At 51.8% G+C, this 16305-nt stretch overlaps 1 protein-coding gene across 1 annotated transcript in view; it reads right to left on the bottom strand.

Moving 5' to 3' along the window:
* Window positions 1–16305, bottom strand: part of Slc9a9 (solute carrier family 9 member A9) — a 203614-nt gene that overhangs the window by 23269 nt on the left and 164040 nt on the right. Inside the window, exons 14-15 of the mRNA XM_090323408.1 lie at window positions 13929–13980; window positions 9505–9584 (exon numbers count right to left, since the gene is read on the bottom strand). Of these exons, the coding sequence (XP_090179534.1) occupies window positions 9505–9584; window positions 13929–13980 (132 nt within the window). The remainder of the gene's footprint in view (window positions 1–9504; window positions 9585–13928; window positions 13981–16305) is intronic.

Raw genomic sequence — 16305 nt, 5'->3', positions numbered from 1 at the left:
AGCCAAACTAAAATAGGGCATACTATTTATTCTGACTCAGCAGTTGTACTCTGCTCAGAACTCAGGATAATATTTTGAAATGCATTAAGAGATGTCTCTTTTATAAGCCCAATCACAGATCCTTTTTTTTTTTTCCCTTGAGGGAATCTAACACGAAGACTTGATGATCAGAATAGATGAACTTTAACATTCCTTTACAGCTCCGTTACAGAAGCTAGAGATGCACCGAAGACAGTGAGACACGAATCTGTTCAGGCCCTCTGAAATTCTCAGTACAGCCAGGAGTCCGTCGATGGCCCGCCCTGCGACCTCGGGAGGTACTTGATTAGTGCCACAATGAATACTGTTGCTCTCCCAAAAAACAAAACTTTTCCTGGCATGGTTCTTTTTTATTTATTTATTTTTCTAAATGCCTGACCCTGTGCAGTATTTTACACTTACATCATTTCCCTCATTTATATTTCTTTCTTGTTTTAGTGTGTTGGGGGGAGACATGTGTTTTGTAGTTCTTTCAAAGAAAACTCAGTTAAGAAAACTCAGCGGAACTACCCTAACAATTCTAAGGCTCTGAAGTGTTCACACCAAGCGGATAGTCTGGAGGTCATGGGACTGATTCAGAAGAGCTTGAGCTTCTTGTTTGAGCAAGAGAACTGGCTGGGAGTTTGGCCTAGTGGTAGAGTGCCTGCCTAGCATGCATGAAGCCCTGGGTTCGATGCCTTGGTACCACGTACACAGAAAAAGCCAGAAGTGGTGCTGAGGCTCAAGTGGTAGAGCTCTAGCCTTGAGAAAGCCCAAGGACAGTGCTCGGGCCCTGAGTTCAACCCCAGGACTGGCACAAACAAACCCAAAAAGAACAAGAGAATGAAGGAATTCTGGACCAGGCTGAGCTTCGCTTTAAGTTTGATTAGAATGTGTGTCTGGAGCATAGACGTAGACACTGGGCAGTAAGTTGCATTTAGGTGTCCAGAGGTTGGTTGATGGGGGCACAAATTTATAACTCAACTCTCTCTTTCCATGTTATTTCAGTCCAAGGGAGAGGAGTCACTGGGTTCTAAAGCTTTTCCCAGGTCCTCTGTGGACCAGGAGGGAGGGCCGGAAGGTGCGGGAAAGAAGAGGTAGGTCTGAAAAAGTAGTTGATGAGAACAAGTACGAGAGATGGGCAGCAGATGACGAGGGTAAGCCAGGCCTCTTTGAGGCTGACCAGTAGTGGACAAGGAATATTTGTATGAAGTCCAAGCACAGACGAAATAAATGTTCAACCACCCCAAGCTCACACATACATATGGATATGTATGTATATTCTTACCTGAATATAGATTTCTCAATACATGTCAGTATAATAAACTTGTGGGAAAATTTCCCTCTTCTTTTCATTTGGCTAAGGGCACAGGAAAAACACTACACATAGAGAATTATAGAAGAGGCTAAAAAAACCACTTCAATGGCAAACTCATTGAATTTTTCCATTATTGGTAGTGAACTGAAAGCTGAGCTAACAACAAAAGAAGAGAGTCTCCTCATGTCGTGGAAAAAAAATAAATGTGAATCATCTTCAAGTGTCATTTCTTTTTTTTTCACGAGTATGTGGCCTTTTTATGTTATAGTTTTTTTTTTAAACCCATGAATACAATGAAAAGGTGAAGAAAGAAAATGCTAACTAGGTAGAGAAACGGCGAGAAAATAATTTATACCCCAACTTCACAAAATTTGCCAGCGGACCTGTCACCACACAGTTAAGTCACAGCACGGCTTAGGAGAAGCTCACTTTTCCCTTTGCAAGTCCGGCACAGAAAATGAATAGTTACTTCACAGAGGCAAAGGAAAGGAAATGGAATTTTTTCCCCCACTGACTGAACCTTAAGTAAACAAAACACACCAAACAACTCAAGGGCCCGAACTTGGCGTGGGAGGGAATGCTGACCCGAGCGGCCGCGGGAACCCAGAAGGGGCCGCGTGCCAGCTGCCAGCTCAGCCTTCAGACTGCTCTGCCCGGGGACGCCCGCGCCGTCCTGTGCCATTGCACTTGGCTTTACTAAAGCAGGGGCTTTCTGTACCACTTCAGCCGGTGGTGGTGGTGAGGGGCGGACATAGTGTTGCTGGATTTGCATCCACAATGCGACAAGAAAGCTAAGAACAGGGAAAGCCAAGAAGATGACTCCAAAGGAACAGAGAACTGGAGACAGGAAAACCAGCTTACGACGCTCCCCGGAAGACCATTTGTCAGCAGGAAACGGAGCTATTTCCAGCAACGCAGGAAACCACAGGTCACCACAGCTATCTGAGGTCCAGGATGGCCGGGCCCAGGCTAGGGCAGTGGGCCTCAGGAGAAGGGCCAGCTGTGCCCTGGGTTTTAGTCCTAACTTCCCTGAGCCTCAGTTTCTCCACCTGTGCCATCACAGAAAGCCAGTCAGGGTTGCTACCTGCGGCCCTCCATAGCGGTGTGGCTTCCTCTCAAACCTTCCTTCCAGACGCAAGACATAGGCTACAGACACCATGTGTGAGTCTAGAAGCTGTTTCTAACTCTGTCTTCCACGTCTTATTCTAAACCCGTGACGACGCAGGGGGTCGGGCTAGAAGTCCATGGCTTGTCAGGAAGGCGGTCTAACCGCTTCCTTCTTTCTTCCAGGAGGAAGGGAAAGGCAGGCCAGCCAGGAGCCAGATCTGAGGTTGAACCGTCGTCGATGACGGCATATTGATTTCACCACGTGTGCCTCTCTCATACGCACGTCCTATGAATCACTTCCTGGGTTCTGGGTGCAGGAGAGGCAGGGTGTCACAGCATTATTCCTCCTTCTGCTCCAGAGCCAGGCAGCTCCTCTCTCTCCTCCATCTTGCCAACGACTACTCCGATAAAACCCAACTCCAGCTCAAATGCAACAGCTCTACATTCTTCCAAGTACACAAGAGATGGCTTTTTCTTCCTTTTCCTGAACTCCTATCTATCTATCTATCTATCTATCTATCTATCTATTCTCCTCGTTCAACTTGCTGGTGAGGGTGTTAAGTCCCTCCAGAAGGACCCAACGCCAGCTCAGATGGAAGCTTTTAAGTCCTTTGTTCACAACCCTATTGGACACAGTTCCCATCGTAGCCCAGGGTGCACGCATGCACACACACACACACACACACACACACACACACACACACACATGGGCACACGGGCACCATGCCAGGAGGTGGTGCTTGCTTTGGAATTCTCCGGCGACGTGGTTTCGAGCCTCAGAAAGTTCCAGCATGGAACTGGAAAATAGGCAATGAGGCCAAAAGAAAAATCTGGAAAACCAATTTGAATCGCGCCCGTGGCTTCCAAATAGCCCGATGGTGACATTTTTCAAAGGGTTGCAAAAAAAGAGGCCAGCTAGACACGCAGAGGGTTTGAATCCGCAGTTCCAGGACAGGAACACAAACAAACAGCTCTGAGCAGGCCGGGCCAGGGAGGAAGTGCAGACCTCAGTGGGACACTTTCAAAGAGCGAAGTTTGTGGGAGCCACGGCCCAGGGACAAAGACTCCTCAGAGGGGCCTGAAGCCGGCGAGCAGGCACGGAGCCCCCGCCATCTCCGCTGTCGTGGGGAATCGTTTAGAATTTAGACCGAATAAAAATGTAAGACAATGCTTTGTTTAGCCGGGCCTTCAGGCCTATAACCCGTCACTGAATTTAGTATCGTTTCCACTTGAGGAAGCACTTGATGTTCGAGAAATGCTTAGCCAATGACCAGTTATCCTGAATGGGCGTTTCCAGAACAGCTCAGTGCAGAGAAGACCCCAGGACTTCAGACTCAGTGTTCAGGGGGCAAAAAAAGAACATAATGGAGAAGACAGACAAATGGTCAAGCTGTCAAAGGCCAGGCTTCTGGGCGTGCACCGTGGAACTGGTCTGAGATGGGGCAGCCCTTTCTCCTTTGGCACTCAAAGCCCGCACACGGCTAGCCTTTGCCCTTTACCTTATGTGACTGGCACTGGCAGGGGCAAAGGGCGTGGGACCTGGGCCACCAGAGCAGGGCCACTGGGGCTGGGATGTGGCGGGTGGCACTTGTTCCTGCTGGAGAGATGCCCGAGAAGGCCCAGGTGGCTGCAGGCTTTGTACGTGGTCCAGGGTGAGGCACAGACTCGCCCCCCATCCTGTATGGGCCAGAAACCAGTCCTGGCTGCAGTTACTGGCAACAGCCCAGTCTCATATACTGGTGGACTTCAAGGAATTCCAAGGAAATGATTTCAAGGGATGTCAAAAGCAGCCATCTCAGGATGCGCCTGTTTCCTGTGCACAAAGGCACACTCTCCTATGCGTCTCCCCCACAGTTCAAAGCCCATGGAGTCGGCCTCCAGCGGTGGGCGGGGTGGGCGGGGGCCGTGGCACTCTACAGTTTAGGAACACATAGTGTTTTGTTTTTTTTTTTTTGGAAAGCACGTTCATTCAAGCACCTTCTATCTGTTGACTTCAAGCCTTGGTCAGCAATTCTACAAGCTCTATTTGGTAGCTGAGAGAACAGCAAAGGGTAAACTGAGGGATGGGTGGGTTTGTTTGTTTGCTGTGGACTGTTTTTGATCTGTTGCCCTTCCTCTCACAGTCACACCACTGAAACATTTTCACTAGCAGAAATTGAAGACTCAGTGAAGTCATACTTTGCTCTTTTAATGCGATTATGTTTTAAAACCCAGGGCCAGTGCTCCAAAATGTCTTTTAAAGCAGCATGAGACCACTTCTGTCCTCATGCTGGGGGGGATGTCTGTTTGGGGGGGCAACCATCGGGGCGAATTTCAGTGTATTATTGGCCCTGTCATGCCACCGTCCCTCGGACTAACTCCAGTGCTGGCCACATGAAAGCAGTACGCATCTCTGGCAGTCTTTACTGCGAGTTTTTTTTTTAATCCCCCCGTAAAGTCATTGGCATCTGACCCAGACATCTGCAATCTACCACGGCATCGCTAATGGCCAGCACAGTTTTGCCTGGAAGGTGCCGGGAAGAGCGTCTTTCCGCAGGAAGGCGCGGGAGGAATACTTATCAGCAAAGGTTTGCGGCACACCCACTGTGGAGCAATTACAGCATGTCAAAATGGGGATCTGCGGGCCACTTCCAGAGACATGGGCCGTCACGATTCGAGATCGTGAAGCGCGCGCACGAGCAGGGCCCAGACCGTGGGAGCGGCAGCTCCACATCCAGCCACAGCTGCTGGCTCCCCATCGAATCGGGAGGACTTCTGACGGCCGGCGTCTGGAGATGGAAGGCTTTCTAATGGTATTAAAATGCAGCGGTGGCAACGGAATACAAAAACAAACACAGAAACCTCCTTGCCAGGAAAGCCAAGAGTGGAAAATCAAGTCGCTCCCAGACCATGAGAATAAACATGGAAATCCCTCCTATAAATCAGTCTCTTACCTATGAGAGACGATAGGTATCACGTTGGTTAGAACGATAACCTAACCCTGGCCTCTACTGAGCACTGTCTTTGGGTCGTCATTCAATCATCAGACCTAGGAGACAAGGACTTTTATATCGCCTTCATTTTCCCATAGGAGCAGCCTTTGCTCCTCTCCGGGTATTCTGTGAGGCAAACTGGAGTCCTTCAGCAGGCCACAGCACCACCCCAATCAAAGATGCACGGTGCGTGGAGGAATCAGAAGGGCAAACCCCTGCAGCGGGAGGTCATGATTTTACATGGAGATCGCTCTCGCAATACTCACACCTGCGATTTCACATGGGCATGACTGCGTGGGGGCAGAATGGATTCGGTCAAGTTTTAAGAGAGGAATGTTTAAAACAAAACAAAATGTGTACTTGTGAGGATTAAAATCCCACCGCGAGTAAACCCGGCAGATCTATGGAATCACCGTGGTGCTGTTTCCTTATTTTGTCACGGAGCCAGCCTCGTCTGTCACACTGTGGTTGAAGGCAGGGCCCGGGTCCCACTTCCCTTGTCATACTCCTCAAAATGGACAAGACGGAGCCCCGAGCCTTTCTTCCACTTTGTGGAATCTACTTGAGCGCGCACATCAGAGATCTCAAGGTATGACGAAGGAGATGCCAATTCCAGCTTCTAGGAGACTGTGAGTCAGGGCGTCACCCAGCGAGGGTCTCCCCCCCCCCCCCGCCCCGTCTCAAGCATGACTCCAAAGCTGCTCCCTCATTCTGGATCAGTTGTACTTGAGGAACCAAAGTCATTCTAACTTCTGGATCATTTATGACGTTTTCTGAAGAGATCAGGCTGCTTTCCACCTTCGACTCATCTTCCTCTGTATGAAATTCACAACCTCATTCAAAACTTTAGCTTGTGAAGGTGTTACGAATCCCATTTCCCACTAAATTCCACCTGTGAAATCCTGGGGGTGGCATTTCAACAAGAGATGACCAACAAATGTTTCTTTCCCTGTGTGTGTGCACATGGGTGTGTAAGGAGGTGAGAGAAGGAAAGAGGCCAGCCGAGGGCATCTCGTCCTGTCTAGGCGTGAGACACTGAGGCTGGGCGGGGCTGGGCTGGGCGAGACACTGAGCTGTCACGCAGGTGAAACCCCCGAATTATCTGCTGGGCCACTTAGTGACCTTCAGATAATTAATTGGCGTTCTCCTGCTACATCAATATCTCAAATGAAGTTTGGAAAGTGTCGCCTGCCTCCTTGTCCGATCAATTCAGGCATTCGATTGACAATTATTTATCGAGCCAGGCACTGCTCCTGTGACCCGCGGACAAAGCTGGGTACAAAAGGAGCCTGAGGTTTGGCCCCCAGAAGGCATTCATCCTGATCAGAGGAGGTGAGCGAGGATGTCCTCTAGTAAAAAATAAAAAATCACAGCAGGAGAGGACGAGGGAAGGATACGGTGGGAGCCGCGAGGGTCTCAGTGAGAAGCTGAATGGAAGGAGGGAAGGAAAGACACTCTGGGGGTGTGGGGACAGTATGGAAGAAGGCCGGATGCTCACGTAGACATGTGTGTGGGCAGAGTCAGCCCAGAGCCAGAGGAGAGGAGGGACACGCTGGCGACTGTGCCTGGGCCGGGGAAAGTCATTTACTCCCCAGGGGAGTGGTGCCTCGGGAGTTTGGTATCTAGGCTAGGCGTCTGCTCCCTCTGAACGAGGCGAGCGTGAGTCCATCTCTTAGGACAGGGAACCACGCTTGCAGTCCCTGACGGAGTGGACTCTCGGCCCCCATGTACGATGAAGATGAGACCCGCAATGCGCCACAGAACAGGGATTCACCATCGCTCATTGCTCATGAGCTTCTCAGGTAAAGTAACACACAAGAGGAGTGGGTTCAAGGCCAGTCCCAGGGAGAATAAACCAAAGTTTGCGAGACTCCGTCTCCACCAGTGGCTAGCGTTGAGTGGCACGCACCTGTCGCCCCACCTGTGGGGTGTGGATGTGGCAGAACAGGCCTGCCACCCTGGTAATACAGAGCCACACAAACAGCCCAGGCTTGTCTGGGAATCAAGGGGGAATCCACCTCAAACACAGCGAAGCTGGAAAGGGGCTGGCGGCGTGGAAGTAGCTCCAGTAGTGAAACACGCTTTGAGTTTACACCCCGTGCTGCACACGTGGACCAACAAACAAGCGGCGGCCTTAGCTCCTGCTCCAGTCTCCACAGAGAGACTGGCATGTCCTTGACAACATGTGTTCCCCAGAATCCACAATTTCACACTCCAATTCCTGGAACTCAGTCCGTAGGTATGTCTCTCTACACATGGGCAAATGGCTTCCTTGGTTCTGACCCCCCCGGAGAGTCCCTGCAGACATAGTTGTCTGCAGACTTATTTATTCTTGTATCCATAGCTCCCTTCCTTCCTTCCTTTCTTCTTTTTTTTTTTAAATGGGGTGGGGGAGCCTTGAACACCAGTAGGTGAATGGCCCACCATTCAGTTACAACCCAGGCCTGCCAATAATTCTCTACAACCTGTACTCCATTACTTTCAGCATTTTTGGGCCAGGCATGGGCAGGGGTTCAGTACTGGCTGTGGCTGAACTAAACTCAGAGGTGTTTTTTTTTTGGGGGGGGGCCCTGCCTTGCTGGGTTCTATGGACAATGAATGCCAACTGGATTGTCTCTAAAAATCCAGTGCTGTCAGGAGGTCACACAGCCCACGCTGGTTGGCTTCCTATTACTCTCCAGGTATAAATTCAAAACCTAAATAGGACACAAAGCTTCTGTTGTCTAGGGGAAAATAGACATGTGTGCAGCGATGTCTGCACGGCAATTTCTAGAATGAATGCATGGGAGGACAAATTACCAGAAGGAGAGACCTGGGCGAGAGCATAAATCTGCTTTCATCTTTGCTAGCCTGTCCTTAATTGTATGGAAATAACACCCCCCCCCCACCAAAGGCAGGATCAGAAACGATGACATCACCTGAGTTTAGTGTCCCTGGCTGTAAGCTAAAAGGTCGAGCGGGCTTCAACCTCCATTTTTCTCATCCCTGAGTTAATATTTTCCCATGCGGAATCCGGAAAGCAAGTCTGCTCTCCCGTTCCTGACTTGCCATCTTCTTGTGACCTGCCTCCTTCTGTGTACTTTTCAGTCACATCCTCACCCGTGCCCAAAGATCTGCTGATCAGATAGGAACAAGGAGAGGAAGAAGAAAACCCTTGTTCCTCGAAATCTGCCACGGGTGGAAATCAGGAAGACCTCAGGAAGATAATAAACCTATGGTCGCCAGGGATTCGAGAATGATGGAAGGAAGCAAGACACAAGACCCACAGACCACAAGGCACTCACCCCAAGAGCCTCTGCCCCAACCCCGGGTCCAGGCCGCCACCCCCCAGGCCCTCTCCTGTTGCACAATCATTTTCCAGTCCACACCATGCTTTCCTCTGGTTGAGCTCAGCCCTGGTCCCTTGGCGTTAAACTGTCCTTTCTCCCCATTTTCTGGCCATTTCTGTGATGTGAGTTTCCTTTTCTTCCCCTCGCGTCCCATCCCGCCCCTGCTCCCCACCTCCTTCCCAGCTTAACCTGTTCTTTGCCTCCTCTCTAAATCCCTTTTCTGGGCCCCTCCTTCTCTCTTTCCCACTGACCACTCTGATCTAGGAGGAAAAGCCCCCCTCACGTCTGCCTGCAGCGAGCGCGGTGCTACCTTACAGTAGGGTGAACCCCTGTTTATTTTCCTTTTTTTACAGCATGAAATGAAAGCACACAGGGGGTGCCGGCCCTCCAGTCACCCCCTCCAACCAACCAGAAGGAAGATCTTCACAAAGAACAGCAAAACACAAAACACAAAACCGGTGGTATGATTGCTGTCACTGGCACTGGAACCTATAATCCAGTGAGTACAGAAAAACACCAAACACCGTGGACCGGAGAACGGGCCTTAGCTCTGCAGAGCTCTCGGGTCCCGACTCCACAATGTCTTCCTTTAGCTTCTGAAGGAATCCTCTTTCCACGCTCATCTTTGGGGGAAGAAAACCACATGTGCATATTTGCCTTACCTTTCTGGCTTCTCGAGGAGCAGGGAACCCGCACCTTTAAGATCAAGGCAATTTTCCACCAGAGGCAGTGCTTCTGGGTCACAGTGGACCAAGGATACTTGTGGTCAAAGCCATACCACATCCTGAACAGCAGCGCGCTCTCGGTTCTGGTGGCGTGCTTACCCGCCTTGTTGGCTTCCTGGAGAGACGACAGGGAGCAAAGCATTAGATAAATATAAAAACACACGGCAGGCTGGGTGCTGGTGGCTCCCGACCGTACTTTGTCTCCCAGGGGCAAAGGAGGCTGAGATCTGGGGATCAGAGCATGAAGCAAGCCTGGGCACCAAAAAAAAAAAGGCAGACATGGGCCTGTGGTTCAAGTGGTAGCGCACTAGCCTTGAGTGAAAAGGCCAAGGGGCCGTCCCCAGGCTGAGGCGAAGCCCCAGTCGTGGTATGTACGCACGCACACACACTCCAATCACGCTACGTTAAGAAAGCTTTCTAAGTGTAGGCGTATTCGTTCCAATGGCAAAGCAGCTCTGAGATTTTACTGTGCAGATGAGACACTTCCAGTGAGATTCGATATTTGCTTTTCTTAATTTTATGAGGTAGCTAAAAATGCCACTTTCTTTGACATCCATAGAATGGTATTTCTGTCAGATGGCTGCGCTGGGAATTTCACAGTTTACTTTTGTCAGAGTTGGATGGCGTTTACTTATGGATTACTAAAAGGTCACTGCTAAAGACATGACAGAGGTCTGATCATTGTTACACTGGTACTTTTAAATTTATTTTTTATTATAGAGGGTTACAGTTACATTCATAAAGCAGTGAGTACATTACTTCTTGATTACTGTTACCCTTCCCATGTTCTTCTCCCACTATCCCTCCTCCCGCCCCTCCCAAGTTCATTTTCAACATATTGTCTTATGAATGTCACTGTTACACGAGTCCATTCTTTGTCCTTTGACTCATCATCCTTACCTTCGTTTCGATAGCTTGCCTCAAAAGGCTGATTTTGAACAGCTCGCTGTAGCTTATGAAGAGCATTGAGACATTCCTTTCCTTTCCTTTTTGCCAGTCCTGGGTCTTGAACTCAGGGCCTTGCACTGTCCCTGAACTCCTCTTGCTCAAGTCTAGCACTGCACCACTTGAGCCACGGCTCTACTTCCAGCTTTTTCTGCATGTCGGTACCTGTGCAGCAATGGAACCCTGGTCTTTGTGAACGCTAGGCAAGCATTCTCCCACGCGGCCACGCTCCCGGGTTCTTTTTTCACCTGAGCCATGACTTGCCCTTCCTCAGCCAGTGATAAACGGCTGGACAGAAAACGCCACCCTCAGCCCCGAGAAACGTGCGCCCGGCCGTGTCTGTTCCCTACAGATGAAAAGGAGTACAAGAAAGGAGAGAATGCAGCCTACGTTCAGGCTGCCATTTACCTTCTGCCTGAAACGAGGGGCCCGGTGACGTTCAGATCTGAACTTCCCGTTGTCCCCTCACCGGTATTAAGGTCTCTGGTCTTTCACACCTGGTCATATATAGCTTCCCAAATGGGGTTTGCTAGTGTCTCCATCCATGGTGGACACAACTGCCTGGCACGGGGGTTGCAGTCTGCCTCTGTCCACCTAGCCAGAGCCACAGGCCGTCGGTGGGGACGCAGCTAGGGCAAATGGAGAGGCTGAGACAGGACGCGGAGATGCTCCTAGAGACCCGGGGAGGAAAGCCGCATCTACTCAAAAGCATACCGAGAAGGCAGGGCGCCCCTCATGCTTCCGAGGGCGTCGCGGGCACCCCGAAGACTCTCAACTTCAGCACTGGAGATTCCCCAGGCTCTCAGGGCCTGGCTCAAGGACTTCCTCAGACGCCACCCATCCCTTTGCCAGCCTTCCCCGCTCAAAACATGCCCTCGAGGAATGTCCTGCACTTTAAAGTGTCCAGGAAGCTGGCGGTGGCTCCGGGAGAAGCAGGGTGGGGATAGACATCACAGGGTTGCGGCCCACTGGGGTGAAAGTGTGGGAGCCTGTCTGGAAACCACACGGAAAGCAAAAGGACTGGGGGCGTGGCCCAAGTGGTCGAGCCTGTGCCTGGCAAGTGAGGCCCCGAGGTCAGCGTCCAGGATTGCTATCCACAGGACGTGTCTGTCGGCGGGAGGAGCGACGTACGATTAGAATCAGGTATCATTTTGGGAAGATGTGAGCGTGTGTCATATTTTTTTAACCTTATTTTACTTGGGTGACTGGAGAGGTTGTGGCGCTATGGTGTCAGGAAATACACTGGGTTCCAATTAGAATAAAACATCAGTGATATTTAAAAAGAAATCCGTGTCTCTTGCCAGGTGGGCACATCCACTGATGACCCAGCCTTGACTTTTCGGCTGGTCCTTGTTAAGACGTCCAGCGGGGGTGTCTTACAGGTCCGTTGGCCCAGTTCTAGATCCCTTCATCTGTTTCTCTGAAGTTATTGAGGACTTGAAACCTTGGGTAGGAAAGGTCGTCCATAAATGAGTAGAAATAAATGAGTTAGCTGAGTGAGTGTTCTGTTCGGCCCCGGGGTTTGGAGATGAATGCAGCCTGTGGGAAAGCCGGCATTCCCAGGCACCCGTCCCGGGGCAGGTATCTGACGAGGTAGCACACAGCCACCAGGCCCCAGGGACCGTCCAGGCGGCCGTGGGACGGCTGCCATCAGAGGTAGGGTGTGCGTGTGTGTGCACGTGCGTGTGTGTGTGCACGTGCGTGTGTGTGCGTGCGTGTGTGCGTGCGCGTGTGTGTGCGCGCGCGCGTGTGTGTGCGTGTGTGTGTGCGTGTGTGTGTGTGCGTGTGTGTGTGTGCGTGTGTGTGCGTGCGCGCGTGTGTGTGCGTGTGTGTATGCGCGTGTGTGTGCGTGTGTGTGTGCGTGTGTGTGTGCGCGCGTGTGTGTGCGTGCGTGCGTGTGTGTGTGCGCGCGCGTGCGTGTGCGCGCGCGCGCGTGTGTGCGTGTGTGCGTGCGTGCGTGTGTGTGCGTGTGTGTGCGTGCGTGTGCGTGCGTGTGTGTGCGTGTGTGTGCGTGCGTGTGTGTGTGCGTGCGTGTGTGTGTGCGCGCGCGTGTGTGTGTGCGTGTGTGTGCGTGCGTGTGTGTGTGTGTGTGTGTGTGTGTGTCTCATCACCAGCAATACTTCTTCTTCAAGTCCCTTTATTTCCGGGGGGAAGTGGTGGCATCTTCCAGGAAGTAGAGGAGGCAGAACGTGAGGAGCCTGTGGGCTTTGTGCCCTCCACTAACAATGGCACACTTACCCACTCAGAGCCTCACACGTGTTGCTGCTCCAAGTGGGAAGTGGAGATTTAAGCGTGTCGAATTTCAACTTCTCATTTAAGAAAGCAGAACGTTTGGCTCGCGTGCCAATTTCTGGCTCCCTTATCATCGTCTGTTTCTGGAACTATTTAAGAATGAGTGGGCAATTTGATTTCTTTCTGTTTTTCTCCTTAAACCAGGGAACGGACTTCGTCATTGGAAAATGAGTGGGTCATTTTCTTCTTGGTGAACTCTCACGCTTGGAGAGGCCCAGAGAGGGAAAAAACAGGAGGCTGCTCTTTGTTTTAGGCCTAGTTGAACCCCTAAGAGGAAACAAAACTCTCTGACAAAATCACCTCCCAAACAAGGAGACTCCTCATTTCAGCTTGACACACAGTGATACAGCTACTGATAAAAACAAGGAGCTTTGGAAAAGAGAGCTCGAGCTAATGGAGACCGTGCAGAAGAACAGATTATTTCCTCTTCACCTGTGGTCTGATCCAGGCTCTGGGTTTCTGAGGGCGGGCGTTCCATAAAGCCGTGTGGCGAGCTTCCCAGCGGCTTGGGAAGGTGAGACCATCAAGTCCTGCCCACGACCATGGGATCCAAACTTGTGACCTTGGTGACATTCGAGACACCCATCTCTCACCCCTGCCTCCATCTCTGCCTCGCTGGCCTTTTCCACACACCCTGGCTGGCGGGAAGGTTTTTTTTTTTTTTGGCCTAGGATTATATGTGACTGTAAAATAGTAGACAGAAGAGGAAGGCGGAGGCTTTTCTTTGATGGCTTTTCTTCTTCTTTCTTTGAGAGAAAACTGTCTGTTACGGGAAGGCTAAAATGTAGATAAAAGTTCTACTTGAAGGCAAGCGAATAGATCATTCGACCTACAGATGAGGAGAATGCTTTGAAAATAAGCCAGCCACCCCAGACCTCACTCGCTCCTCGTGAGAGCCCACGGGCGCTGGCGCTGACTTTGGTTGGCTTTCTGAGAGCACTGCGTGGGCCTGATGCCGGGCTCAGCTCTGTGGCGAGGGTTCCCGCCGTGACGGTGAAACTCCACGCCACAGTCAGGTTCACGGCTCACCTCGCAGCCTTCCCTGCAGAAGCGCGTGCTGGCTGCGCTGCTCACATGGCCCAAACGACCCACAGGCCGCATCCCTGTGCCTGGTACCCGCGTCTGGCTGGCAGCCCCGTTAATAAGGAGCCTCCTGGCTACGTGCAGTCACGGAGCAGAGCGCCCCTGCCCCGCTCCCCCTCCACGCAGAAGCCTCACTTGCCTGGTGTGAGGAGGGCTCCGGCTTCTGGCTCTCTTCCAGGTCCACGCCGACTCTGTGAAAGCAAGGAGAAGCCTGGTAAGGACCCTTCCTGTGTGGGAAAGGCAACAGCCTCGTGTGCCCGTGGGCCAGACGTCGCCGGACCCGAATGAGATGCAAACCTGAGGAGGGCGGGCAGAACGCTGCCCCCCCCACCCCAGCCCAGGCAGCCAGGATGAAGCCCGGCTGGAAGAGAGGTCCTGAGTCCTCTGAGCAGGCCACCCCCACCACACTGACGTGCGGTCCCCGGCAGGGCACTTGGCGTCCCGCTTGGCATGCCCGTGGGTGCGCAGACGGTGGCAGAGTTCCCTGAGCCAAAGCAAGTCCCAGGTTCTGTCCAGGTGAGGCCGAGAGGCCCTGTTACTATTTATTATGGCTCTTTCTTATCTAAATTTTTGTATCTGCTGGTTAGATTGCCGGGTTTCGGGGCTGTAGCAATGCCCTGCCAGCGTCCTGCCCTCTGTCTCTACCCCTTCCCATCTGGTATGGGCCTGCACAACTGGATGATCAGACCGAACGAATCAATCCCCCTGGGTCCTGCGGACAAAGCCTGGACATCTCAGCCAGAGCCAGGAGATCTGTGACCTTGTAGCAATGCCTGCCTGCCAAGGAGAGCGGGATTCCTAGATTGGGACTGACAGATGATTTGTGGCAGGCAGCAGAGACGTGTAAGGAGCCATGTCGTGGGGGAGGGCTGGGGTCCCAGTGGGGTAGGGGGGAGGGAAGGGAAGGGAGGTGGGAAGGGAGCACTGAAAAGGGAGGGAGGATAGGCGTGTGAAACCTCAGGACAAGAGAAGCCAATGAAGGGTTATGAATAACCACGGGAGGCCCCAGGAAAAGATCGAAACCCAGAGGAATGGACAGCCAGGGAAGAATTCAAAAGCAGCCGGCCAGGGTGGATGCATGGGGGCGGCCTGGCTGGCCTTCCAGTGGAGATTCCGGTGAGCTGGACGCTCACCTGCAGAAGGGCCCCGGGATAGCTCTGCCCCGGCTCCGTTCTCAGAGTAAAACCCATCTCCTGGGTGCCCCAAAGCACCTCTGTTCTACCCAACCTCCACTCTCCGGCGAATTTCATTAGACACAGTTACACCTCAGGGGCAGCCATGCCCAGCCACCACTGAAAAGAATGCTCTGAAGTTGGGTTTTTCTTAAGAGGAAAAGGCAGGCGAGTCATCAACAAAAGGCTTACTTTTCCCATTAAAGCCAACAAAACCCTTTCCGATTCTTATCACCCAGCACCTCTGGAAAGGCAGGGGAGTATTATGGGGACTTGGGTTTCATTGTGCGGATCCAGTAGTCTCTCTCAAGTCCCTGCTGACAGGGGCTGGGGAGTGGGGGAGCACAGAAGACATTTTCCTTAAGAACGATATTGCATGGCCAGGGGCAAGAAGTGGCATTTTCAGTCAGGAATATTGGAACACCTAAATGCAGCTCGACCATGGGGGACGTCTGAAAGACACCGCCGAGTATCTAGTAACGTGAACCCTCCCTCTCCCCTGATGCTGGAGACATGAAGTCGCCCAGTCCAAGGAGCAATTCAAATACTTTAAATTTGTTTTGGGAAAAGCAAGCCAACGTAGGTGGGCGCAGTCACCTCGATTCGTAGGACAGGATAATGGGGGGCTTCCATGCTGGTGTCAGGGGGCCACGCAGGCCCAAATCTCACGTCTGCCATTTGCGGTACGGGTCCTTAACCTCTCGAGTTTCAGTGCTCTCCAGGGTACGTGAGGACTGGCACAGGCCGGGCTAAGCTTGCTGTGAGTTTTTATTGCTTATCAAGAGCGGGAGACGGCAGCTCCCAGCTGGAGGGCGCTCACGAAGAATCTGCTGATTGTCTTATCATCAGCGCTCCTACTGTCCAGTGACCCACAGACATACATACGTCCACAGGAAGCCATACGGCTCTTCTATAAACCATAGATACAGAGGACGTAAAGGTCAGCAACTGGGAATCTGTCCACTACAACAACTGCGTCTCCCAACGCCCGAGCCAGCCCCGGGGGGGGACGGGGGCGCGATTTCCCTTGTCAGGCTCTGGCAGTGGATTTTGAGAGCTGAAACTGAGGTGTGGGCTGGCTTGCACGGCTGAGCGGGTGGGCCAGAGTTTGTGCGAGTCTGACAGTTTAGGAATGCCTTCGGGGATGTGGGAAGGGGTGAACATCAAGAAGCCAGAACCCGCAGGCACACACACACCCTGTGCTTTGTGTTCGGAAAAAAGAAAAAAAAGTCCCCTAAGTTTGGACTGATTCCCTCTGCCAACATGTAAACTAATTTCAGGTCATACGTAAGGTCAGCTAGGCACTGGGTAGAGAATATGCAGACTAATTTTATTTGATCGAAG

This window comes from Megascapheus bottae, chromosome 32, assembly GCF_031878675.1.
Source record: "Megascapheus bottae isolate mThoBot1 chromosome 32, mThoBot2.hap1, whole genome shotgun sequence".
NCBI classification, from domain to species: domain Eukaryota; kingdom Metazoa; phylum Chordata; class Mammalia; order Rodentia; family Geomyidae; genus Megascapheus; species Megascapheus bottae.
This window is presented reverse-complemented; position numbering and strand designations above follow the sequence as displayed.